At 41.4% G+C, this 27,836-nt stretch overlaps 2 protein-coding genes and 2 long non-coding RNA genes across 4 annotated transcripts in view; 1 reads left to right on the top strand and 3 right to left on the bottom strand.

Moving 5' to 3' along the window:
* LOC144215611 (uncharacterized) lies at window positions 1–1,509 on the bottom strand. The gene is made up of 3 exons (XR_013330458.1): window positions 749–1,509; window positions 461–665; window positions 1–345 (listed from the first exon to the last, which is right to left on the bottom strand). It is a non-coding gene; the product is annotated as an uncharacterized LOC144215611 (long non-coding RNA).
* Window positions 1,510–2,762: 1,253 nt separating this feature from the next.
* On the bottom strand, window positions 2,763–4,220 carry LOC144215610 (uncharacterized). Its single transcript, XR_013330456.1, has 3 exons — window positions 4,184–4,220; window positions 3,562–3,642; window positions 2,763–3,314 (listed from the first exon to the last, which is right to left on the bottom strand). It is a non-coding gene; the product is annotated as an uncharacterized LOC144215610 (long non-coding RNA).
* Window positions 4,221–5,944: 1,724 nt separating this feature from the next.
* On the top strand, window positions 5,945–20,939 carry LOC144215609 (transcriptional activator MN1-like). Its single transcript, XM_077744661.1, has 3 exons — window positions 5,945–10,386; window positions 19,484–19,567; window positions 19,604–20,939. The coding sequence occupies exons 1-3, from the start codon at window positions 6,870–6,872 to the stop codon at window positions 19,750–19,752; spliced, it is 3,750 nt and encodes a 1,249-aa protein (XP_077600787.1). The 5' UTR covers window positions 5,945–6,869; the 3' UTR covers window positions 19,753–20,939.
* A 6,358-nt stretch (window positions 20,940–27,297) lies between these two features.
* Window positions 27,298–27,836, bottom strand: part of LOC144215780 (uncharacterized) — an 83,407-nt gene continuing 82,868 nt past the window's right edge. The window contains exon 10 of the mRNA XM_077744919.1: window positions 27,298–27,412. The gene's annotated coding sequence lies outside the window, so the exon portion shown is untranslated. The remainder of the gene's footprint in view (window positions 27,413–27,836) is intronic.

Below are 27,836 nucleotides of genomic sequence, written 5' to 3'. Positions count from 1 at the left end.
AAAACGACCATGTATAGTATGCCTTTTTTTTTCTTCAAATGACCATGTATGGTAAGGCTTTAAAGAAAGGCTTCATATTGGCTCGGTAGGTGATGTCTCCCCTTGTTGATGGCACAGAGGTTAGTTCACTGGACTCCCGTCTGGGAGACTTGGGTTCGATTCTCGCTGTCGGCACATATTTTCACTTAGTTGTTTCTGTGTACTTCTTGGAAAGACACTCAAATGATTACAAAGAAAAGTGTAGTCACTTGGTTGCCGCAGAGGTTAGTTCACCAGGATTCCCGTCTGCGGGACCTGGGTTCGATTCTCGCTGTCGTCGTTTGGCTGATCACTACACCATGTAGTCTGGAAAATGGAACAAGAAGAAAAAAAAATCTTTTTAATTTATATTAAACACTTAGTAATATTTTTCAGTAAAAGGTTATATTGATATAATGATGACAAGGGAAAGTGTAGTCACTTGGTTGGTGCAGAGGTTAGTTCACAGGACTCCCCTCTGGGAGACCTGGGTTCGATTCCTGTTGTCGGCACACATTTTCACTTAGTTGTTTCTGTGTACTTCTTGTTATGACACTCAAATGACTACTAAGGAAAGTGTAGTCATTTGGTTGGCGCAGAGGTTAGTTCACTGGACCCCTGTCTGGGAGACCTGGGTTCGATTCCTTCTGTCGGCACACATTTTCACTTAATTGTTTCTGTGTACTTCTTGGAAAGACACTCAAATGATTACAAAGAAAAGTGTATTCACTTGGTTGGTGCAGAGGTTAGTTCATAGGATTCCCGTCTGGGAGACCTAGGTTCGATTCCCGCTGTCGGCACACATTTTCACTTAGTTGTTTCTGTGTACTTCTTGGAAAGACACTCAAATGATTACCAAGGAAAGTGTAGTCACTTGGTTGGCGCAGAGGTTAGTTCACAGGACTCCCGTCTGGGAGACCCAGGTTCGATTCCCGCTGTCGTCCTTTGGCTGATCAGGACACCATGTGGTCTGGAAAATGGAACAAGAAGAAAAAAAAAAAGGAAAAACTTTTTTAATTTATATGAAACACTTAGTCATACTTTTTAGTAAAAGGTTATATTCCGAACTGCCTTCGGCAGTTCGGAAGACAGTTGGAGGAACCTGTCTGTGCACAAGGCGTTCTCGGGTCGGCCTTCGGCCGACCCTCGACCGCTTGCTTGGTCAGTGAACCGCCGACACCGGGAAGCGAACTCACGTTCTCTCCGTGCAAAGGCGAGTGTGCAACCCACTACACCAACTCGTGCCCCACTTATACATAGGTGTTGAAACGTTTTATCCTTGGAAATGGGGTGAAACACTTAGTCATTTTTTGACAAAATGCTTCATCCACCACTGAAGACTTATTCAGTTAGACACTTAGCCATTAGAACTTATTCTTTTAACTGAATAATATTTGTAAAATCTTTGCAGGCACTGGGATTTGAACCCAGGACCACAGCGGTGGCAGACTGATGACTTAGCCACTGGGCCATCACCCTGTAAGAGATGGTAGTAATACTTATACTTTTATCTCATTCATTTACCTGAATAATATTTGGAAAATCTTTGGAAGCACTGGGATTTGAACCCATGACCACAGAAGTGGGAAACTGATGACTTATCCACTGGGCCACCACTCCACAAGATTAGCCAGTAGTATTTGTTGTTTTGTCTCTTTTCATCCGCAGGTGAGTCTAAGGAAAAGCAAAAGAAAACAAATATTTTCTGCACAGCAACAATAAAGTCTCTTTTAAACTTACTTTTTTGTCTTCAGGTGTCCTCGTTCTCCACGCTTTGGGAAACCTGCTTTGGAAGACTGTCCATCCCACAAGTCATCCAGTTTTTAATTTGTCACTAATCTGAAAAAATAAAAATTAAAGTTGACAGCAGAGTATGTCTTGTTCTATTATGTGACCATGACTTTTATTTATAAGATTTTTTTTTTTTTTTTTTAATTCTAATAACTTTTTTGTAAGGGGATGTGGCTATGCACACGCACTATGATCGCTGCAACAAGGGGAGACATCACGTACCGAGCCAATATGAAGCCTTTTTTTTAAAGCCTTACCATACATGGTCATTTGAAGAAGAAAAAAAGCCATACTATGCATGGTCATTTTAAAAAAAATAAAAAAGCCTTACTTTACATGGAAGGTTCGAATCCAGGTCATTCCACCAGTGTGGAGTTCTTCCCAGGCCTGCATGGTTTTTTTTTCCAGGTACTCCTGTTTTCTCCCCCATTTCAAAGGCTGCAAGCTGGTTGCACACTAGATGTGAACGTGAATGGTTGTCCGTCTCCTCCTCCGCCACCGGTTCAGGGTGTCCCGAAGTCAGCTGGTATAGGCTCAGGCACCCTCAGCGACCCTTGTGGAGACAAAGCGGTTCAGAGAATGAATGGACCATCAAAGTTGGTTTCATTTAATCAGGCTATCAAGTTAGGTGGCGCTTGTTCGGTTCTCACGGACCGCCGTTATGCTTTGTGAAATTCACCTGCTGTTTAAATCGGCGTTTGAAAATGTTATCAACAAGATTTCATGTCAAGATAGCTCAGTATGTATCACTCTTCCGTCGTTCGTCTTTTTTTCAGGATACACATCATTATTTAATTAGGCTGAATACTTGGATATCCTACAATAAACAAATACATCAACCTACCTGCTGTCTCTTAAGTCCAGAATTTAGAGACGCCACATCTTCAAGTAGACAACCTGCGACGAAGATCACTTGGAGACACCCTAACCTAGGGGTGTCAAACTCCCTTTAGTCTGCGGGCCGAATTCAGCTTAATTTGAGATCAAGCGGGCCGGACCAGTAAACTCATTGCAAAGTTACATAGAACTAACAATAAGCCCACTTTTTTCCTTTGTATTAGTCACTAATACTAATAATTAGTGCAAAGAATGAGTAAATTATCAAAATGTTTATTAAAAGAAATTTCCTTTTACATTATGAACAATATATTATGAACAAGAGAATAACATAAGAAAATAAATAAATGTCAATTCATGTTGTCTGCACGTACTAAAACACTGCGCCCCTTAGCGGATAATCCACGATCTACAAATTTTAAAGAAAATTCATATTTTTTTATACAATGCAGCTTTCTTCCTCGGGCCGTACCAAACCACCAAACGGGCCGGATCCGGCCCGCGGGCCATATGTTTGACACCCCCGCCCTAACCGTATGGAGACAGTATAGATGCAGGCCTGATGTGTGCAAAAGTTATCATATATAGACTGGAGATTAAAAAAAAAAAAGTTTTTTTTTTAAAACCTCAGAGTGTTCTGGCCACAGATGAAGAGCTGTGTGGTGATCCTAAAAAGAGAAAATAAATAAATAAAAGCAAAAGTTATCATATATATCGAGAGAGACTTGAGGTTCAACAGAAAGGCTTACTGTATTTTGCTGTTTAATATAACCAAGTACATTAAATGGCAGGAGTATATTAAACGGCACACAGACAAAATGTTCAAAAAAGGAAAAATCATTTAATATACACGGGTATATTAAACGGCAAAATACAGTAGGTGATTTCATTTTTTGTTGCTGGCAATTGTTTTACCTTAATTTGGCCCAGTCTCCTCTCCTGTAAACTCAAGGTTGAGTGTACAGGAGTGTACAAGATACACTCCAGATCTTGATGCTAAACAGAGAAAACTTGATTCAACAAAGCTATTTGGGAGTTGTCAAACCATTATTACAGGAAAGAGAAATATTACAAGACATTTAATAAACAATCAAGATAAATATTGAAAATAAGTTTCAGTGTTCTGTGCTATTTTCTCTTTTCCAGACAAGGCGATTAAACATAGAGTGACATTAACAGCTTGGAGAAAGTTGGTTTAACGATTTTTGAAAAAATGTTTTTTTTTACTGTACTCAGCAAACCATGCGTTAATGTTTCGGCTCTGTTTGATTATATTAAAAAGGCACACGACTACAGGATTCAATAATGGAGAGAAAACATACTTTTTAAACCAAAGCATCGTCGCGATGCTAATGCTAAGATAACTAGCAGTCAGATGCGGCCCACATAGGGGAAAATAAGCCCAGACTTAAACTGTCGACGGTGTGTTCAACCTAGCATTAAACGAACAGATTTGTTGACGTTTTGGGCTCAAATTATTACTAAAAATCTCTCGGTAGCGTGATAAAAATGCACTTAGGGCAGTAAATCGCCTTACCTCGTCGTGCTAGCCGTCCGCCTGCATTGAAAACGCTGTTCGAATGAACACTGCGCATGTGCAGAGTTTACGGAAGCCGCGTCATCAACATACGTAACCACGCCCAAATATTCCCGCCATATTGAATGTGGAAAAAATGATGGTTTGCTTACCTTGCTCAATGGGGTAGTTTGTCCTCCCAACTCAACGTTGTGATTGTTGTGGTCTTGGTGCTATGAAAACAGTATGTGTATATTACAATGAAACTCTAATGCATCTTTCAACTCAGAGAGGGATGCTACAGTAGCTATAGCACCATTCTTTGAATAAATAAATTTTAGTAGAGTTCATTCATTCATGCATTTTCTGAACCACTTTATCCTGGTGGCCAGGCATTTGCAGGGCACAAGGAGACAAAAACATTCACACTCATACCTAGACCCTTCACTGATCAATATCCTCTATACATATATACGTACGTAGTTGATTGCCATTTACTGGCGCTTGTGCTTCTGCAGATGTAGAGTATAACACATGCATTCTAAAAACAGCCACTAGGTGGCACTGTGTCTGTTTCGTAAAATAACTTTACTCCAAACGGAAACAAAGCAGTTTGGCACTAATAAATCCCAAATGTCAATGTCCACAATAGTGTAAATGACCAACTTAAATAATGGGGTTTTATTTAGTAAAATTCACTACGGACGTTGGATAGTGAAAGCATACTTTTTTTTTGTCTGAAAGATGAAGTTGCATTTGTTTCACATAGTCTGGAGCAAACAGCAAAAATAAACCCAAAATAATCCTGGATCAGTCTGACAAATCGTTTGTGGAAAAAATGGGAAAATATTTTTGTCATCTCTGTCATTCGTTCATTCTGAAAAAAAAGTTGTTTTAAAGTCGACTCTTTCCTCAAAACATATTTTTACGACATCCCTAACAAGACTATGGAGTTAAAAAAAAAAACAAGCAAGCAGGCGCACTGAAAGCCAACAATTAAAACAAATCGGATCATAATAATAAATAATGACCTATCTAGACGCCCATTCTTGCTTATGAGCGCTTTATTTTACATACTTATGTACATTTCCTAATACTTGTTTGAGGGATACATTGAATTTATAAAACACTCAGACAGACAGAAAGACATCTTTTGAGATGATTTGTTCTCTTTCGGGTCAATGGCAAGTGTTATTTTGATTGGTCTCATGGGGATGGGCTATACTTTATTTTAATGCCTCGTTTAAACCTACGTTTTTTTATTATTATTTCTGGGCTATCATGATAATGAGGCTTAATCGCATTGCAATCCTCGTGTGATGAAAAACAAATAACATTGCAATATTTTTATAATGAGGCATTAGGGGTTTTCTCCAAATAACAAGACTGAAAATAGTATCTAAAATTACAGAGAAGAGTAAAATTATAACTAAATATGCTTGTTGTATTTAAAGCTTTGAAGAAATAGATGCAATCTTGATTTCTGCAGAACTGTATCAAGCACTTTCACCTCCAATTCCTCCCAATTGACCCCCACTTTTAACAGTTTTATACATCTTTTAAAATATCAAATTTAATAAGCTCCAACAAAAACAAATAGCAAAAGTCATTGCTAAGACTGCTTTACACGTGAAGGTTTACAAATGTCATTCGCTGTGGAAGATCACCTTAAAAGTGATTGTCCCGCCCCTTCCACGCTGTCGCCCAGCCATCTGATTGGCTGACGCTTCATCCGTGGAAGTGATGCTGGAAATGCAAAACTTGTTGCTGGCTGCTGCGGACGCGCTGATCTCGCACACAGCCAAAAGCGGCTAAAGCGAGTGTGTGCGTTCCAGTCAACGTGCTCTCAGTGTGCGCACACTTCAGCACGCAAGTGCATTTCAGAGGGTCGCACTCGTTTCGGACGGCCAAAAGGTGCAACGCTTGATCGCAGGACCAACCTTCAACAGCGACCTGGAGGATGCTGTCACGCCGCTCCGTGCTTGTGGAGTGCGGCTAGTGCGCGCATCGCCACCCCGGGACCAGCAACGGAACCGGGAACGCGTCGCGCCGGTATTTTGGCTGGAGATCACTTCATGGTGGACTTTACATCCAACCGGACGACTTTTTTTGCGACTACTCCGCAATTATTAATATTTTATGGACAATACTTTTCTCCTTTTTTTCATCGGCAAAGATCATTTGAACAACGCATTCTCGGTTGGACTTTTTAAAATGTCATTATGGGACTCGATTTAGAAAGCAAGAAGTGGGCATTTTAACACGTGTTTGGGTTTATTATTGACAGGGCGGAATTTCTGATTTGTGTAATTTAGTCGTTTTATTTCTCGTGTACGCTCCCCTCAGTATGTTAGAGACATGTCTTTGTGTCATTACTACCCCGTAGAAATGCGCACACGCAACTTTAGTGTATCTTTAGGCAGCCCGGCAGCAAGGTAAATAAGATTATTTTAAATATCATTGCTTGCTTAAAGGTCACTATAGTGAAAGCAAAATAAATAAATAAAGGGGGGTGTATATTTTGCAGATTTAGATGCAGTTTGTTAAAGAAGTTTAAAATAATAGGTGGAAAAAAAGGAACTTTCTATATTTGTTCAGACTTTGAAAGCTAATTGTATAGTTTGATTTGCTTTTTAGAGCAAACTGCGTAACAGTCTGCCCAATAACTGGCAATTTTACCATCATGTGGGATTAATAGTAGAGTAGTATGTTTGGGGTGGAAAAGTTTGGTTCTCAGATTAATAGCAGAAACCCCGGCCAGTCCGACAGACAGAAAAACCAACCGAGACTGAACATGGGCTCCCATTATAAAAGTCCCAGTTTTCACACTGGAGGTCCACCGGGAGCTGTGGAGCCCAGCATGGGTCCTATGAGTGACCCACAGATGCTCGGACTCAACATGAACATGAACGGAGAACAGTATGGAGGTTTTCACTCCCGGGGTCACTCTGACATGCACGCAAGCGGCGGACTTCAGCAGCAGCAGCAGCAGCAAGGACCCATACATGGATTTTTTAACAACCAGCAACCTCACCAAGGACATCCTCATGGCCATCAACCTCACCCCCACCAACATCACCCTCACTTCAGTGGGAATTTTGGAGGCCCAGAGCCAGGGTCATCATGTCTGCATGGTGCCAGGCTAATGGGCTACAATAACAATGCCATGGGACCACAGCAGGGCTTCGGAGAGGGATTTGATCCTCTCGCTGAGGGACAGGCGGGGGATGGCTTCCCACAGCAGCAACAGCGGCCTGGTAACATGCCTGACTTCCAACATCACGGCCCTCCCAGTGGCAACCACGCAGTTCCTGCCCCCTGCCTCCCCCTAGACCAGTCACCCAACAGGGCAGCTTCTTTTCACGGTCTGCCTTCGTCCTCCTCATCCTCGTCTGATTCCCATAGCCTGGAGAATAGACGGATGCCCAACCAGGGAGCCGTGGAGGGAATAGATTATAACTTCCCCAGTGAACCCCCATCTGGACATTTCGATGTACCTGTGTTTTCTCCCTCTGATTCCGAATCTCAGTTACCCCATTTTGGCCCAGGAAGGCCAGTTCCCAGTGGAACCTTTCAAGGAACCCCTGGCATGCCTCGGACGCCGGGCATGCAGGGCATATCCAAGGGACACCAACCTCCACAGCCCCAACAGCCTCAACATGGAATGTTTTTTGAGAGATTTGGAAATGGCCGCAAGGTGCCGGTGGCGATGGACCCGGGTGTCAATGCGAGACATCCCCTCATGCAACCGCAACAACAGGCCGGCTTAATAGCTAGACAGAACTCGTGCCCCCCTGGTCTCCCCCGACCCCCTCAGGCCGAGTCTGGATCCAGTAACCCCAACATTTTGGATGGAGGGGTCATGATGAGTGGCCAACACAATCAGTTTGAATATCCCATTCACAGACTGGAAAATAGAGGTCTGCATCCCTATGGGGACCCCATGTTTAATATGCAACAGCCAGCGCCCCTTCCCTCTCAACAGCCTCCAAATCAGAGACTACAACACTTTGACGCTCCTTACGTAAACATGGCCAAAAGGCCTAGATTTGACTTTCCCAACGCACATGGAGGTGAAGGCTGGTGTGGCGGCATGGAAAATCACCTTTCTCCTTCTTCCTACCCAGGGCTGCCTGGTGAGTTCACCCCCCCTGTGAATGAAGCTTTCCCACCGGGTCCACTTCAGCACACGGGGCCCGAGCAGCAGTCGTTACAGCAGCGACAGAATGCAGCTATGATGATAAAGCAGATGGCCTCTCGCAACCAGCAGCAGAGAATGAGGCAGCCCAGTCTGCAGCAGCTCGGCCACCACGGCGATGTGCCTCCAGGTCCACTGGGTCATGGAGGCCCAGTGGCAGGCATGCCCCAGCCCAACTTTGACAGGGAAAACGGAAGTCGAATGGTCAATGTCGATGGACAAAATCCACACGTAAACCAGGAGAATTCCTGGTTTCAAGGCTCGCACCCTCCCGGGGAGATGATGTCACGGCGCATGGGAGGAGCAGGCACTGACTCGGGGGCCCATGACATGGGTCTCCAGCAGAACGGGCCCGGAATGATGTTCAGGCCAGGTATGGGCATGCAGGAAGCCATAAGAATACCCGGAGACGGACATGTCCAGGCTCTCCATTCTCCAGGCTTGCACTCGCAGTTCAGCGGCAACATGGGCAACCTCTCACAAATGCAGTCTCCAGGAGCAGGAGGAGGTGCAGGACATCCAAATGCGCCACCAGAGAGGCGACCCCCTGAATTCCCCGCACCTCCGATGGGAGCACAACCACCATTTCCCTATGGAGGGCCAAACCGTCAGGGGCCACCTCACAATGTACCCCAGGGGGTGAACACTTCACCGGGGAGCTACCCTCCTCCGTCTGAGTTCCCCTCGGGCCAGCGGTCCTCTGTTAGCAAGCTTGGTGCCCTGTCTCTTGGGAATTTTAACAAAAGCAGCGCTAAAGACAGTGTGTTTGGCCAGAGTTGCCTGGCGGCCCTTTCGACGGCGTGCCAGAACATGATCGCAAGCCTTGGGGCTCCCAACCTCAACGTAACGTTCAATAAGAAAAACCAAAACGAGGGCAAGCGAAAACTGAGTCAGACAGAGCAGGACATTAATAGCAGCACATCTAACGGGACTGGCAGTGCGGGGCCGGGGCCTGAATATTTTCAGGGCAGCACTTCTCAGAACAACCAGCTGCCTGGCACTGGGAATAGCAACTCTAAGCCTGCAAGTCAAAACCAGACGGTGCAGGGGGAAGCCAGTGCCCTCTCCCCAAATTACAACATGGACGCTACCCCGTGCAGTGAGGGGAAGGCAACAACAGGGAGTGGGAGAGGGAGAGGGAGGAGAAAAAGAGACAGTGGACATGTGAGCCCTGGAATTTTTTTTTCCTCTGAAAATGGAAACCCTGTTGTCAGTCCAGGCCAGCAAACCCCGTCAGCTGGTGTTGGGGAGAGGGGTGGGGGTGGCACACCCCACGAGAAGCACCTGCAATCACCCTCTTGGGGCAAAGGAGGCGACCTGATGTTGGGGGACCAGGCTGACCTGATGTCTTCTTTGGACAGTGGCATTCAAAGTGTGGCCAAGTCTGACAGCAGTTCGCCCCGGGTGGACTTTCCCGATGATGTCGGCGTCCACTTTGGCAATGAGGACGAGGTGTCCTCCAGCTCAGATGCGGGAGGCTCCTCAGCAAATAAGTGTAACCGCAGCCCGATGATCAATGGATCACCGAAAATGCCGATAAATGGGCAGAAGCCCCTAAGCGTAGGCATTAACAATCATACTACCTCGACACCGGACAACTATGGACTGAGTTCCGGCGGAGCAACGGGCGGCAGTGGGGTGAGCCATCCTGGTACTCCAGGTATGGAGCAGGTACGCACCCCATCCAGCACCTCCGGCCAGGACGAAATCCACCCTCTGGAGATTCTACAGGCCCAGATCCAGCTGCAAAGGCAGCAGTTCAGCATCTCCGAAGACCAGCCTTTGGCCATGAAAAATGGCAAAAACAATGGCGATTGTCCCTCTCAGAACGGCGAGAACGAGCTGGCAAGCTGCAGCCCTGATACTGCGAAGGGTTCAATGGGCACTATTGACCTTGACACACTTATGGCAGAGCAGCACGCCACCTGGTATGTGCCCAGTGACAAGGCCATGATGGATGGCTCTGAAGATGACAAGTCCATAGGACTCTGGGAAAAAAACAAGAGCCAAACCAATAACAAAGAAGGTAAGAAAAACTTACTTTTGTCTTGCATTCCACATTTAATCATGTTTCTGAGTTCTTGACAGTGTTTTCATGAAGAATTTCTATCATCTGAAAATGACAAAATGCATATTTTCTTAGTCTTAAAACCGCTGCAGTTTTTTTTTCTTCTCGAAGCAATTTAAGAAATTTTACTCCATCTGAGAAAAACACATTTGTGTGTCCTCTTGAAGTATCAAATAATTGCCAAAATGATCATAACATTTCAGCGCTGTCTACAAAAAAAAGCCCCCCTTTCTCTCCCTCTGGTGTATTTTTATAAAATTTCGGTTTCCTCATTGTAGTGGCACTTGAAACTAACACCTCAAGAAAAGTAAACATTTCCCGTGGTTCTTTATCTCAGTTTTCTGGGTGAACAACTGCAATGAGAAGATTAATAGCTTTTAGAGGATATGCGTCTCCACAGAGGGGTTTCCCTTGCCTTGTTATGTGTTTGTTTATGTTATTACCATGGGACAATACAGATCTGCTCAAATGAAATTGGTGCTGAATTGGATAGACAGGCTTTTCAATAATAATGTTTCAATTAGTTATATATGGTTAAATATATTTCCCCTAAGAAAGACATTATAAATGATTTAGGAGTTTGGTATTAGGCTGTAAAAGAAAACAATAACTCACATATTTAATAACACAATGCATAATCTTACCATAATAAGAGATTGTATTGTATTGTGGATTTTAATAGCTTTGCATCTATTTGCGTAAAAGTAGAAATGGAAATACATGTAAACACTAAAATGTCCTCACAATTGTAACAATATTAGGAAATTAATAATTTTAGCTCTTAATGGCAAAATAAAATTCTTTAATTACACCGTCAAGCTGTAGTTTATTATATCTTCTCTACTTTCTTTTAGCCCTTGATGACATTATAACATATTTAAATGCGTGTGTACAATTGACTAATAATAATTGAATATAATTCATGCAATTAAATGAATTCATTTCAGTATTTTATATGCTGCAGAAATGTGCTAAAATTGTTTCTACTGATGTCATTTCATTACAATTATACATTGGTATTTTATTATTGTTATTGCTCTCCCCACCCAAATAAAGCAATCTAAATGTTAGGCAGAAATAAATAACTATGCAATCACATGAGAAAAAAATACAATATTATTAATTTTAATACTAATGATAATAATGGAAATTTGTATTTATGCATATAATTGTATTAGCCACGATCCGCCGTGTCTCCGGCGCCTCTTTGTTCTGTTCACTGCAGGCAGAGAAGAGGTGGGGGCGCGTAGTGAGCTGTGTCTGGGTTATGAGTAGATAGTACAATGTTTACGTGGGATTGGGTGGCGGCTGGTAACGCAATATCTTGTAACCACAGCTCTAATATCACTTCAAATCAACTGGATAATAATATTAGCTTCAATTTTAATACAAGTCCTTTGTGTTATTTGTTTTGCATGCAACTAGATGTCTTCCACTCAACTTAATGAATAGCGACTCTAGCCTTTTAATTCCCCTGATTTATTGATGTGGTCTTGAGAGGTGCACAAGCTCTGTTAATTTATGCAAACCTCAGTGAAAACAACTGTTCTAAGGAAGAGGGTATACTAATATTGTATATGTTAAATACAGTAGATTGGATTTTTCGTTTATTAAATGGCTTTGGCTTTTAACAGAGAGACCCAGCACTATTTTTTTAAAGCAGGCTTCTTCACCCTGTTGCATTCACACACACAAATCAGTCGGAAAAGAATAGCCTTTTTGCCTGCCTCTCCACCTTGCTTCCTCCCGCTACCCTCCCCTGTATGGACAAGAGGCATACAGCTCGGGAACGATCGATAGCTAGTTAGCACAAATCACAGCCCCTGACAGTTTTTCATTTGAGTGCTTCAGACAGCAAAGATGGAAAAAATGGTCAAGGTACTTTTGGGAGGGGATGGGCCAGTTGGAGATTGAATCTGAAGCCGAGGTTTACATTGGAGGGAGCAATCTAACATAATAATTTAAGATAAGTCTGTGCGCACATTGCAATTCCTTCAGAGGCAACATCTCACTGGCTTTTTGTCACTACAAAAAAAAACTATCCACCTCAACCAGTTTGTCGGGTTTAAAGTTGCTCATCTCGTGTACAAGTATTAACAACTGACAGGATGAAACTTGGCCAGAACATTCTTTAAAATGGATTATTTTCTATTGTCGTCCGTGGATTGTTTTTTATTTTTCTGGGATTGTTATATTTTAGGTTAAATAATATATATTTATTAGTGTGTGAATTCTTGCGAATATTTTTAATTGTTCTCTCTACAGCATTTAGTGAAATTAAAATACGATGTAGGGAATCAACACTTTGAATATGCAAATTGCATTTATTTATGAATGATGTTCAGGAGTAGTTTAATTTAAATTAGAGTCAAAGCGACCAGGTTCGGTCTAATTGACTTTAAAATAGCTCACTGCAAATTTTTAGTTAACGTTAATTGGGAGCACAGATCACAATTATAAACCAATACTGGGCATTATTTAAAATAATATATTTATTGCATATTATATATATATATATATGTTTAAAGTGTTTTGCTTTTAAAAAAAAGTGCACCTTTCTGACTGTTTGAAATTTTTTAAGGAAGTTGCTTTTTGTGTTTACTTTTATAATCTTACAATCATTTTTAGCTTATATTTTCCTCTGCCTTTATAGATAATAACTCGACTTTCATTCGTTATCTCTTTTTTTTGCAACGTGGTTAGTTTTGATAACAAGCAACCAAAAATGGGATGGTGCAAATAAATGATCTATTTTTGTTTTTCCCTTCTCTCTTGTTTCACCATGCAATTTTTTTTTCAGTTCAAAAAATGTAAATACTTCACAGCTGACCTTATTGAATAGCTCTGCTCTTCACTCAGAGTCTTTAAAGAGCTGAGCTTATGATCAAATCGTTGTCGCTCTGACTTTGACAGATTTGACAGAGAAAAAAACTTGCATGTTATAATACCAGCAGTATCTGCTTTAATCCACACACAAGAAGAAAGTTGTATTGATATATCAGCATCGAGAACAATCCTATGAGACTTTCTGAGTCTGACATTTCCGTATAACAACACATCAACAAACTGGGCCAGTAATTTATATTTCCTGTTTTGAAACCAGAAAAAAAATAATAATAAAAGTGATTGGCACTTGCTTGCATGTGGGGAAAAAACAGCTTGGGGCAGTGCTATGTGCTTTACCTGTCATTACACAGTCTTTCATATTGACTTTTTCAACAAGACTATTTTTTTTTATTTTAACAAAGGCTCACACACGCTTCCCTATCCAGAAGTAGTGATAATCGCTATGATAATGACAGCAATTAGCTTTGTTAATATTGTTTAAAAGACATAATTCATCCACAGGCAACTCCCGCAATTTGGAAGTTTTTGACAGGTTCAATAGGAATAGGATTAGTGGTTTGTCTGCTTTGAATTTAAGCAATAGGATTCCCGTTGTGAAAAAAATCTTATTTTACAATTCTAGCAATTTTAATGGAGTGTGTGTGTGTGTTTGTTTCTGCATGGTCGTGTGTGTGGGTGATTACGAGTTTGTAGACAATGCAACTTGATAGTGTAGATGTGTCAGCTGCAGACATAAAGTTTGATTTATTTAGACTGTGTCAGACTTGCAACGCCACCCCGTTGACCCACGGACCCTCGACCGCCTGTCTTCTTTGACCTGGTGGAATGTGTTAACACTATTCTAATTTGATGAAACAATAAAGTTTGGATGTGATTTAAATGGTAGTGCGTGAATTAGGGTATGGCGCTTTAACTACATTTAGTGTTTTGAAAACTTTAATCTTTCATCCATAATTATGAGCCCTTGTCATATTACAAAAAAACGCATTTAAGTTTAAAAAAATAGTTGTGGATAAAAACAAAAATGTCTAGAGATGCATTCATGCAAAAACCGAAAAGTTAAACATCGATGATTGCTGACGTTTGTGACACTCATCTAAATGTGTGACTTGTTGACTGCTATATGTACGAATGTGCCAGTAAAAAAAAAAGAATCAGTTTTCTACAAAGAACCACTGAAAGACTGAAAGGTGTTGGTTTTATACGTCTTTGCTTGTAAGAAGGTGTGTATACTATGTGTTCTCGGGTCTCTTGAGGTGTCAGTGTTGTCACACTGTCAGCAGTGGTTATGTTATTTGCCATGCCGCTTGTTGTCAGGCGTCTTTAATTTGTATTGAGGGATTGACAAATGATTTATGACACCTGAGGTTTTTCTCCTTGGAGAAAAAAAGTGGAAGCTTATTTAGACAATGCCAAACGAGTGGTAGCGATAGCTGCAGATAAGGAGTGGGTGAAAGTGAGATACAAGTTTAATGTATATTATTTTGAACAAAAGGACACTATAGAACTAAATTACTCGGAACATTGTTTTGTATACATTGCATTACATTAATTTTTAGATAATTAGTCCTGTTTCAAAATAGCAGTTGTTGTTTTTTTAATTAAAAAGTGAGTTCTTGCAATGTTCTGAGACAAAATAAAGACAGGGGGAGTAGATCAATATGTCACCGGCTTGGATGACACACTGGACAGGTCATAGACATGCTTGTGAGTTATGAAGGGCCCACTAAATCACTTCCCATGTTCTGCTTTGTGTCTGCCTTTCTAAGCGCTTCTTGTGGCCGACCTCAGAGGTGAGCGTGTGGATGTGTGTGTCTGTGTGTGTCTGTGTGCATTTGTGTATTTGTGCATGAGGGAATGTAACAAACGCTGAGGGCAATGCCTGCCTGTACAAGCTTCTCCTTTTTCGTTTCTTTTTTTTCCTCTTAATGTCGGAGGCCAGAGAACAGAAAGGAAATTTAAACCAAAATAACCTCTCTCCCCTTATTGGAGAAACGTGCCCCTCCACCCTACCCCGTTCACACACACCAACTTTTTTCCACGTCTTTGCAGCCGATCCTCCCTTTTCTGAGGCAGAGGTCAAAGTTTAGGAGTCGGGTAGAGTTTTAGGGGTTGCAAAAGAGCCTCACATGCCTTCCCTTGATAGCCCCAAAACTTGAGGTACATTTTGTGGGGTTCATCTGGTACATTTTGCTCTTGCTTTTGGGTTAGGGTTGGCTTGATGTGTAAAGTAGGAGTTTAAAGTAAGGACATTTCAATAGAATGGCGCATTTCTTCAGAATTTTTTTGGAGTCTTGATTTTTTTTTTCCGTCTTCTATAGATGATGACGGATTCTTTGTGCTGACAAAGACAGAATTCTCACACCAGGCCATCCGTGGTTCTAGTTGTTATGCTAAAGGAATCTGACCTGATGTCACACAGTGTCATAGGAGTAGAGGCCTTTGGGTGTTTTTGTCAGCGAGCGAAGCAATCTGATTGGAGCTTGTGGCGTCCAGAGAAGATAGGGTCGCGCTCCCGAGAGCAAGAGGTTAAAGGTGAAGTGTCGTCATGGAAGTAGAGCTTGGGATAGAAAGGGCAGAGCCATGTCGCTTGAGATTCTGGAGCCTGGGAAATCAACTTGACGGCCGTGAGGAACTAGCGCCCAAAAAATAGGAGTCTTGTAATATTCAACTCTCTTGCGCACAGTTTGTCTCCTCCTGCCAGTATTTTGTTATTTCAAAGCTAAAAATCATGACATAGAATTACTTAAAATATGAACTTCAAAGACTGCAGCGGTTATTTTGGATTTTAAGCAAACATTCGGGACAAAAATAATGGTGGAATTATTATCTCCCTTGTCCTTCGCTGATTGTGTCTTGACATGAAAAGCTACGTCAGGTCGGTGGGTCCCAGCCACACTGATGTCATGCACAATTTCATCTATAGTTTGTGTGTGTATTTGTGAGAGAAAGAGAGAGAGGGAGTGAGAGAGAGAGAGGGAGAAAGCACTCTCATTAGCCACAAAATAACAGTGTCACACATGAAGTGAAAGCGATACAAATGAATCATTGAATTTGGTATTTATTTAGCACCTTGCTGGGGTAATCTTGATTGCGTATTTAAAAGGCATTTAGTAGGTGTCTATGTCGCTTCAGGCTTAAAATTCTCCGCTACAAAGCTTTTAATATACTATAGATGTTACTATGAAAATTAAATCTGTATTAGTTTGCCGGAAAGCATAACAAAATTGATTTCAATGGGATGTAAGATATCCTTATGTGTAAAATGTCACGGTGATTTGGACTTGTGTGATATAAAATTTCACACCTTCGTTTCCAGTTTTGAACAAGTACACTGAAGTGCGCTGTTATTTTCTTCCACCAATAAATGTCACGCCATTTTTTTCGCCATTCAAGCAAGTCATATTTTTTTCCCCCCATTCACTCCATTTGGAAATCAATTTTATATGCTGTGATGCTTGCTTGCTAGGATTTAAAAAAAAAAGATATTTTTCCCTTTACGTCATAATCAGAGAATGTAGAATGAGAATTTATTGTAGTCATCCTGTTTATAAGGTGAGCAATTCTATTCTTGGGTCTTGCTTTGATCGGTTGCGTCTACGCACATGCATTTAGATATATGCGTGTAAAAGTGGAGCAATGGCTGAAGGCAGATGCAGGCACGGCAGCGGCAGCGGTTGGCGTGTTGTGTGTCTTTGGCCGAACGTCTTGTCAGTTTGCTGTGTGTCAGCAGTGAGCCAGGGGAACGCTTGGCTGCCTATTCAGGCCGGTGTGGACCCCGCTGTGCCCAGCTAGCATGAGCTGGCGGCGGCTGCTGCGGGGCGCTGAGACGAAGGCGTGCGGGAGGGAGAGAGGGAGGGAGGCAAAATGCGCCGGGCGGTGGGGACCATGCTGAGGTCTATAACTGGACCCTCTGGCAAATGTTAGGTGTCATCAGGAACCCCTATGACGACACTCTAAATCCTATTTCGCCCTCTCTTACTACCTTGGGAGAGCAAATTTTGCAAAATCCTTGCAGAGTCAAACGGAACAACGGGAGGCTTGGCTGCCTGACCTTTTACCAAATCCTCCATTTTTCCATTCCAGTGGTCACAGTCCAGACAGGCTGGAGGGCAAGCTTGTATGTCTGCCTCCCTTGGTTATCCTTGCTGCATGGCCAGGCTAGGATTTGGGAAGGATGTGGGGGATGACAATAGTAAACAAAAGCCCCTGCCCACCATGAATACTGTACTGTACAGATTGGTACACTTGGGTTATTTTCTTCCATCAAGACTTGAAATGATAGTAGGTCTATCCTTTGAGAGTTGTTTTTTTTACACCCAAGTCAACATTTTGTATTAAAAAGTTAAAAATGGGTGTGCCCTCCGTTTTGTGTGCAGCATCCTTTTCAGTTTAATGTGTCTGAGTCACATTGCGATCGTAATATACGGGGTGTTCTAAAATGTTTGACCCCGTTTCGTAGGCCAATAATTTTGACAATTGTCGTTGGGATGACCTCAAATTTTCACAGCTTGCGTAGAAACGTGTCAGGTTTTTGTGTTTGACGTTTGGCATTTCCATCTATTCGGGTTAAGAAATGCCCTTCACTTCAAAAGAAAAGGCATTTTGCATGTTAGAGCATGCTCGGACTCAGTCAGTGTGCTTCATCTCATCTCATTTTCTGAACTGCTTTATCCTCACTAGGGTCCTGGGGGGTGCTGGGGCCTATCCCAGCTGACTTCAGGCCAGAGGCGGGGAGACACCCTGAATTAATGGCCAGTCAATCGCTTATCCGCTGGGCCACCCAGTGCATAATGCTTCACAAATTTTGCAAAGAAGGCACCAACTACGATACAAATTAGTACTCCTCCATAGTCCTCGGAAGAGTGTTAGTGTGGAAATCCACATTCAAGCCCTTTTCTTGACATTTTTTGGTGCCAAGCCCTAATTTGTTTTGTGGTTGGTGCCTTCTTTGCGAAATCTTCGGCGCCTCAGCATACTCAAACACGCGAAATGCCTTTTTTTTTTAAGTGAATGGCATTTCTTAAGAGATAGAAATACCAAACCTTACACAAAAAAAAAACTTGAAACATTTCTACACAAGCTGTGAAAATTTGAGGTCATTCCAACAAAAAATGTCAAAATTATTGGCCGACAAAATCGGGTCAAACATTTTGGAACACGCTGTACTTTGATCAACCATTATGTCTAAATATCCTACATTCCAAACGAAGCCATTTCATACACTACTCTTCAAAACTGCGCTGGGTGAGCTGACTTCAGCCGTCGAGACATGGGAACATGTTGCAGCGTGTGTCGTCTATCTCAGCCGCTGTGACACATGTAACTCAGCTTGTCAGGGCGGTCTTCTCAGCTCTTGGATCCTCTCGTCCCTCTCCGCCTTGGAGTGTTGTCTTTGTGCACAACACTGATCTCTTTCAACCACCCACATGGTCCCAAAGCATAAGTCAGTGCCTTCGCATGTATGTTTACGCAAAAAACATGGGAGAGTAATCAGACTTAACGTCCGCATGCATTTCTTCTGTGCTTTTGGCTAATAGGGAATAATCCAAAGCACATAGTCCTCCCCATTCCTTATACCAAAAATTGCAATGTATCTCTCCAAGCTTTCCTTTCTCCGTCCCGCAGTCCACAACATATTGGCAGATGATATATAGTTTTCAAAGCACTTCCTGTCCTCGTCAATCTTCTCCTTGACTAAGTTTTTCATTACAGGACTCCAAGTGATTTTTCTCCATATGTGCAGTGCGCACCTCAGGTGTCAGCATTAACTCTCTGGCACTGCAGATTTTTTAATATGATGTATAATCAACCTGTGTATAGATTTTTCGGGAAGCTGGGAGCAGCCGTTTAATATGAGCCGCCACGTCTGTGTGACATGAGGTCGATATGCCGACGCAGTCATTATACCAATAAATTGGGTCAAGCGGGGTTAAAGGACAGTTTTGTCAGTGCCCTTTAACCTCCTGATCAGGGGTCAGTGTAGATTTGCACGTGGGAGAAAATCTAGGTGCGTTACAGTTTTACGGTAGGATTGCAGGAGTGCTCGGAAAAAAACATTTTACCAGTTTAAGTGTACATGAACACCACAGTGCAGAATTAGAGTGGGATGTGTAAATGACACTGGTTTAATTCAAATTGTATCTGCTTGTTGCTCGATGTTTTGTACACTGGTAATTAACCCTTTCATTTATGTGTCTGTGTGCAGAATCTGAGATGGCCCAGAGTAAGGCTGGAGTTGTGGCTCCTGGGGCCAGTGGAGGAGGAGGTGGGAGCAGTGGAAGCGGTGGAGGTGGTGGTGGAGGCGGCGGTGGTGGTGGTGGTGGAGGAGGGGGGAACCACCTTCAGTGCCTGTCCGTCCACTGCACAGATGAGCTGGGGGACAGTAAGGCCAGGGGAGGGCCCGTCTCCTCTTGGCGCTCCCTCCACTCTGATATATCCAACCGCTTTGGGACATTTGTGGCAGCACTGACTTGAACGAAAAGCAGTCCGACTGCAAAATCCGAGGACAAACTGAGTAGATCAGTCACAAATGACAAGGAATGATGAAAAAAAAATATGGAAAGTGCAGGCACCTCTTGCCTGTTCAGGGCAAGAATAACATTCACAAAATGCAAATGCACACACACACACACACACACACACACACACACACAGACACAAACACATACTAATATCATGTTATTGTCAAACACATGCAGTCACTCACTCAGCCACTGCTGGACAATAAGGCGGGGGCTCGACTCGCCAATGCCCAAGCTGGAAGACCTCAAATCAACATGTATATTTTTTTTCTTTGCTTTTTGTTTTGTTTTTTGAAGAAAAGTATAAACTTGTCAAACGATGATTATGAGATGGCAAAAGCAAATATACTCAGTTGCCACTGGCTGTAATTGTGTAGCAGTGTTGACATGCGCAATGTATTTGGCAGGCTGATGTTGTTGTTTTTTTGTTTTTCTTTAAATGCTATTATTAAATATGGCCTTTCTGCTCACCTCACTTACACATTGTGCTCTAATGTAAATATATATGAATCCATTGTAAGCAAGTGTTGCCCCAAAAACTATCATCTGTTTTTGTTGTCTTTTAATCATTTTTTTTCCATTTAAAATGAGCACACTACTTCTTTTGAAGTGGAAGGAATACAGAAACATAACAGAAGACGGATGAATAAGCATGAATGTATGTTTGTTATTTTTCTTTGTTTTTGTGCAAATACAATTATATTTGCCTCTGTGTCCAAGCAACTTTTTTTTTACCTGTACCATTGCTGCTGTTCATTTATGTTGTAAGAAACTTCTCTTCTCTCATATTCATGAGCGCAACCTTGTATACAATTCAGCCAATGGGAACTGAAGTGGCAACATTTGCGTTGTTTTAATAAGGGAATTTAAAAAATGGCTATTGGTATTGCACATGTATAATAAGATTTAAAAAAATTGCTGTGTGTTGGGCAATCTTGTAATCTTTAAATAAAGCTTCTGTTGAATTTGAATTTCTGAAACAATAGATGGAGGACTGTGACAGCAATTTATGAATTGATTTTTTGTTTACTTTTTAAAAGATAAGTAAAGTGCAGTCGTCTGTTTTCCTGCATATTGTATATATCTGTATATGTTTTATTGAGTAACTAAATAACAATAAATATGACGTTAAAGGTGCAACGTTGCTACTGGTCTATTTTTTTTCACAAAAATAATAATACAGTTAGATGAGTGTATTTTTACAAATATACACAGTGTATTAATACTGTTTACCTTGAGTATCATGATCCAAAGCGAAATGTCTCCAGTATATTTAAAGTGACAGGTATGACAAGAAAGTTTTGAACTGAAGCACACCAAGTGACAGCCGGCAGGTTCCTGCAAAAAAAAAAAAAAATGTAAATAAGAGATGGTGTGGAATGTGTATCTTCTTAATGGATTAAGACTCTAAGATGATTAACTCTGTGTACGCCTGTTTACGTCTCATCTCATTTCCGCCTTACATATTTAATGGCAGTCCTGCTAGTATTAGTTAAAACAAATTCAACATTCTATATAAAAATTACCATCTGAAATAAAATGTTTTGTTTTAGTCCATAACGATTCCCCCTCGGTGGCCTCGTGATTGTGAACGCAAGTGGTTGCCCATTTCATTGCGATTGGCTGCCAGTCCTCCGCCTGTCTCCCGATTTGGATAGTTTCCAGCACCTCCCGCGGTAAGGAAAATGAATGCATGCAATGTAAATGAACTATTTGTAAAAATGCAACTTTACATTTCAAAGGCTGCAGGATTAGGATGTTTATGTTATTAAATACTCTGAGGCCTAACATTAAGATCAGGAGTTTGCGGTGAAAAAATGAGGAAAAAATTGCTTTCAGGTAGGACTCATTTGTTCTACAAAGGTCTTGGGGTTCATCCCATAATGCAATGTGGTCACCAATCTAGCACATTGTAGTATATGAACATAACCTTTCGTGTCAAATTTTGTAGGTGTGTCTCATTATCAAGAAATTACATAAACTAATTATATAGTCTGTTTTGTAGGAGAAACCTTTTACACAAGAAAAATTCCAATTTCTTTTTAACAAACAACTCACTGTTTAAGCCAGGAGTATCATGACACACTACCTGTCTGTCAGGTTTGACCAACCTCCTTCCTGGAAGGATGGGCAAGTGCTCACAGGTTTTTAGCTACATACTTGGTGAAGTGCCGGTTGCTATTTAGTTTTTTGCGCATCCTCTTGCAAACGTAATACCTTGACTCATCCCGAGATTAAAAGATGTTGTTTTGCCTCGAGACGTGTCTGGTTTTGGTGAGTTATAACACTGGCTGGGAAAAGTGGTACCCTGTTTTTTGCGAACATGCCTGGTGGTCACCCTCAGATGTACAGGACACGCTGACAAAGAGTCCTTGGGGTATTGGCTCTGGTCAAGATGTATGGTGACGGACCTTTTCCTTCAATGGGCTCCTCTGCGTGGCAGCCATGCCGAAAGGGGAGGGAACTTTGTGGTTGCTTGAGAACTTGTGTGTTTCCCAGCCAACGCACATCCAAAGAATAACAATTTCACCCGCCATGAAGACCATCCATGGAGCCGTGGGGGTCGTGTCCAAAAAGCTGGGCCAAACACTTTCCTCTCATGCAGCTTTCTGTGTACTCCTATAAATACATCTCATATTTGTATAGTGGCGATATGCATCTTTGGGAAAATACCACAATGTTGACACGGGAGCACCCTGCGCACACCCCTACTGCCCTGCCTCCACCCACTTTCTCGCCGCTGTTGAACTTTTGAGATGAGAACGGCGAGGACGGAGAAGCACAGAGAAATGGAAGGAGATTGGGAGTAAAAGAAGTGTCTTTTGGGGGCCTCCACGGTCTTTAAGCCACTATGGTATCCACCAGAGCCCTCACATACACTCGGCCTCTAAAGGGCTTTTGTCCTGAAAAAGAAGGGCTTGGCTAAATTGGGGGTGCTTGCGGATTGACGGGTGCAGTATATTTGTCTCCCACGTCTCCACCATCGGAATGGTGAACTTTTTTTATGAACTAGGCGGGGTGTCGTGAGGAAGGGGCAAAATGGGCTCCCATTTTTTGAGGGGGAAGAGGGAACTTTGGAAATCTTCCAAACATTGCCTTTTTGCTTTCAAAGAAAGCTCACTTGTGTAAATGTGCTCTTTGTCCCTTGGCTTATTGTTTGAATACCATTGTGGACTTTTTGTGAGGAGCTCACTGGGGCCGGCAGGCTCGTGGTGGGACAGAAGGGGCCTCTCTCTGAATGACTCGGAGCTTGGACAACGGGGTTTCGGAAAAGGTATCGTTCAGGATCGAGCGCCTATGAGCCGTGCGTGATTCCACACGGACAAGAGCTTCCGAGTTGATAAGTACAAAAGTGCTGGGCGCTATTTCAGTGCGATTAATTAAGTTTCTAAAGTTAAAGGCCAATTGAGACTGCAAGGGTTGTGTAGACTTGTCTCCAAGATGATTACTCCATTGTTGGGCCCTTTCAGTTAATAGAAACAATATGAAAACAGCCGGGCTCCAGCCCTCTAGAAAGGGATTTCCTGATAGTGTTGAATGGCTGGAGTGCCTCGCTGAAGGCAATTCATGACTTCCATCTGTCCTCTCTCGCTTTCTTTCTGGCGGGGAAGCAAGCAGGTGGAAAGGAAGCCCAATTCATTTGCATGTTTGGCCCATTTATATTTATACAGTTCATGGTGGTCTGTCACCAGGTTCCTTCTTTTTTTGTAGTTTCAACATCCTAGGATATTATTAAAGTTACTGCTCTGTTTAGCTTTTAGTTTATATGGCGGTTGTATTGCTTTGGCAGACATTTCAGTGTGTGTATATACATATATACGTATTGCTTATATAGTTATGTTAACATATGTAAACATATATATATATAAATATATAAATATATAAATATATAAATATATAAATATATATATATATATATATATATATATATATATATATATATATATATATATATATATATATATATATATATATATATATATATATATATATATATATAGATATATATATATATATATATATATATATATATATATATATATATATATATATATATATATATATATATATATATATGTATATATCGTCACAAATATACATTAATGCAGCAACAGGTGCAAGTAGTTACACAGAGCAGAAGCAGACTTACATTCAAATTCAATGAGGATAATCCTTTGAGGATAACTAAGGCCTAGTAAATCTCCCACTCTCAATGTCACAACAGTCTCGTATAGTTTTTGGAGCTTGGTTCTCATGTATTTTCCTCAAGTAAATCCCCAGCCCAATGGTATTGGTCTACTTGTTTGCGTCTGACTCTGTTGCCATCTCTTGCTATCTTGCGACCTCTCTTTTCACTAAAACCATCACGCTCAACATTCACATGGGGGGCTTTCTGTGAGAAGGTGATTGAGCATGGTACCCTACCCCGACCCTGTCCTGCTTTGTGTGGGGACGTGTGCCTGTGTCAGGCGCAACAATTAGTGGGGCGCGTCCCCTATCATTAATCACAAACAGTCGTGGATCTCAGTCGAGACCTATGGTAGCCTGTAGCTCTGCTGATTGATAACTTGTTGCGCATGCGACATAACGTTACACACACTTCCAGTGTGATTATGTGTGTTTATTCCTGTGCTTCCTCCGTGACCTTTTCCTTGACACATTTCATCCACCTGCCACAACACTGGGTACTGAATTCTACAAAAAGTAATTACAATGGCACTTGTCAATGGACACACATTTTTCTTTTGCTTCAAATACTGAAAACTATAATTAATTGTTAGTTATCAATGGACAAAAAATTCTCTTTTGCTTCAAATACTGAATGTGAAATTGTTAGATTTAGGACTATTTTGCTCTCATTTAGTATATGGATAAACCTTGCATTAGTACGCATTTATTAGTTTGTACAAATATATTATATTTTAAAATATTCAATACACAACATTTTAAAAAAATTAAATAAAGAAATCAAGCAATTATTCTTATTATTTTAAGATTACAATAGAATTTTCTTTTTCACTGTATTGATCTTAATGAGACAAGCAAACACAATGACGTCCATAATTGAGAGTGAAATGTGAGCCATATATAAATATCGAGTGTCTGTTTTTATCTGTGTCACGGATGAATATGATGTCATCCATTCATAGAAATGTAACAAAATGTGTTCAATTTCATCATTGCACATTTCATGCAGACTGTTGCGTCATATTGCATTTTTGTATTAAATTGGCAAAAACAAGTAATGTGTTCCAGGTTGGGCTTATTAAATTCTAATCTTAGTGCGGAGTTGGTTTTCACCACATTTTTCTTTCATTCATTGAACATATTATTATTCTCAGAGGGAAAGTGCACCTATTCAAAGGGTGAGATAGTGCCTTGCCTAAGAGCACTTTGAAAGGTAGCAAGCGAGCAAACACATCAGGAGTTGCCATTTATTTGTACATTTGTCTCTAGCAGAACTGGAACCTGTGACCCTGTGACACTCAAGGCTAAAAGATGTGCCTCTGCTGTCCCATTTCTGCAAATGCACCGTAAAAGAGGACAAATATGAACCTGACCTCCTGTGGGTAAACTCTCCCTCATTTACCGTTCCACTCAGAGTGGCTGGATCAATACTGTGGAAAGATGTTAAATATTTGTCATCCGACGATCACACGTCGGCGAAACAAATCAATGAATGCTATGCCAGAATGAGACAGGACGCCGCGTTTGTGTATCAACTTCCTTGGGGGAAACGAAGGAATGAGAAAGACACCAAGAGAAAGATTCCGATTTGTGGCTCATAGGGGGGGAGGCCACTTTCTCTCCTGGGTGCTGTTTGTCTGTTTTGTAGACGGGGTCGGTAAGAAAAATAATGAGAAGACTTAGAAGCGGGGATGCATCAAATGAGATTGACATCCCCTTGTTTGCTTTTATCTCCACTGTATGTGCACATGTTTACGAAAGAAATACATACTGTAGAGCCTGGCTATTTTTATGCTTTCACTTGATGCCTCCCATCAGCGCACAAACACACACTCGCGCCTACTATATACGGACATATAGCGCACACGCATTGCTCAGTATGCTGACCACTCTCACACTGTCTTTATTTAATGCATAATGATTTTTGGGGGGCTACTCTCTTCTCACATACACACTCACGAGCTTTCTCTCCTCACTCTCTCTGTGCTTTAGAATAACAAAGGGAAAAAAAGCAGCCAGATGGCAGCTCATGCCTAATATAAAATCAATACACTGCCTCGAAGAGAAGTGAGTAAGGAAAAAACTTCAGTCTTGGTGGGAGGGAAAGATGGTTCCAATATTGGTAATGGCAAAAGTAAGCGTTTTGGTCTTTTCATTTTTAAATCCTTTGACTGCAAACCACACACACACACACACACACACAAAGGCAAAGGCAACACACAATTCAAATAGTCTCTCCAACTTCATAGTAGTCCTTGGTCTTCTTCACAGTGTGTCCCTACAACTATGCACAGATGTCAGCACATCTGATTGGGACACAAATTGAGGGGGCTGCTGGGTTGAGCTAAGAGCTAGCCTTTGAAGAAGGAGAGGACTAAGGGCTATTGAGAATACATTAGGCTAATGATAATTGGCGTAGTGAATAAGCACTGAGTGACAATAAAGGGAGGCGGTGTGCGGGAGGGGACTATTTAACAGATGCAAAGAGGTGATACGTTACAAGGTAATTTGATTGACAGCAAGATGTCAAAAGTTGTCGGGAAAAAGTATCAGATACTTTCTCAAATACGTCTGTTTTTTGTCATTGTTTTCCCATTTGAAAAGTTTTGGCTCATCCAAAGAAATTGGAGAAATATGACATATATAATTCATAAAATTGGTGCTGTAACTTTTAATTCTTTAAAGCTAACGTACACTTTTTTAAAAAGTAATTTATTTTTTTAATTTAATTTATGACTTTACAAGTGGGAGTGGATGGATTGTATTTCCACATTAATTTAGATTCTCTTAGTCTGATCTTTACATTTTAACGGATGATGTTAAACATGAAAGTGGAGAAACTACGCAAATGGGGGGGTCAGAAATGTTTAGGTTAAATTCTTGGATGTTTTTCATCAATATTTTTTATTTCAAAGAACCAAGGTGATGCAAAGAATGTGTTTAAAGAAGAAAAAAAGAAAAAAGCACCATGTTTTGCGGGAACATTAGAGGCCATCCCATGCTTAGTGGGCTTGCTTGCTTGGGTGACAGATAGACCAGGGAGAGAGGGGACAGAACACTGTTTAGCTGATAATTAAGGAGGGTTTATCTTAATTTGAGCTGTTACTCCCTGTCCTCAGCTGTGATTTATGAGCCCTGCACCCTTGCTCTGGCCCTTACACCAGGAACAAGACAAAGGTATTGCTTCCTTTCAAACTAAACTCCCCACACAGAAACTTTTCACACCTGAAATTAGTTTTTTTTATCTTATTGTACATTGTTTGAGTAATAACTTACCATCTTTAGTGTTTTCTATGGAAACAGCTTCTGTAATTAGAGTTGTAATGGCCCATGGGCTTGCGTCATGTGGTACTGAGTTGTGTTGACTGCCGCAAATCAAAGCGGTTCCTGTCATTCCCTTTAAATGTGACGTCATGGGGACATCTCTGTGGAGAGAAGGATGCAGCAAATGTTTAATGACCGGAGTATTGTCAATGCAACTAAACAATGATAACAAGAGACATTAAATCGAAGACGAGGCTTTTTAGTCCCACGAATGGTAAAAAGTCAGAGGAACCAAACTGATAATGTTTACTAATAAGGTAAAAAAAGCCAAGCTATATTCATTTTGAACACTCGGCTCTTTGGGATAGCTCTCTACCAACCAAGTGCTAATGAATTTGCAGAAAAAAACTACCAAACTATCTTTCAACTAACTGTGCTTTTTGTATCTGTGCTGCGATAAATTGAATGCACGGGTCAAAATGTACATATAAAACAATTAACTTGATTTTACTGAAAGCATCTTCATAAAAAAAAGAGCATTAGCTGACCAGAATCTGCCCCCGTCATGCATTATTGACCCCTATT

This window comes from Stigmatopora nigra, chromosome 22 (assembly GCF_051989575.1).
Source record: "Stigmatopora nigra isolate UIUO_SnigA chromosome 22, RoL_Snig_1.1, whole genome shotgun sequence".
NCBI lineage: Eukaryota > Metazoa > Chordata > Actinopteri > Syngnathiformes > Syngnathidae > Stigmatopora > Stigmatopora nigra.
This window is presented reverse-complemented; position numbering and strand designations above follow the sequence as displayed.

What these genes read in the sequence shown, in the direction of transcription:
- LOC144215609 (XM_077744661.1), top strand. Translation starts at nt 6,870, where the DNA reads ATGTTTGGGGTGGAAAAGTTTGGTTCTCAGATTAATAGCAGAAACCCC. An exon ending in CCAAACCAATAACAAAGAAG is followed by an intron (nt 10,387 to 19,483) that starts GTAAGAAAAACT and finishes GTCTGTGTGCAG; the next exon opens with AATCTGAGATGGCCCAGAGT. An exon ending in GAGCAGTGGAAGCGGTGGAG is followed by an intron (nt 19,568 to 19,603) that starts GTGGTGGTGGAG and finishes GTGGTGGTGGAG; the next exon opens with GAGGGGGGAACCACCTTCAG.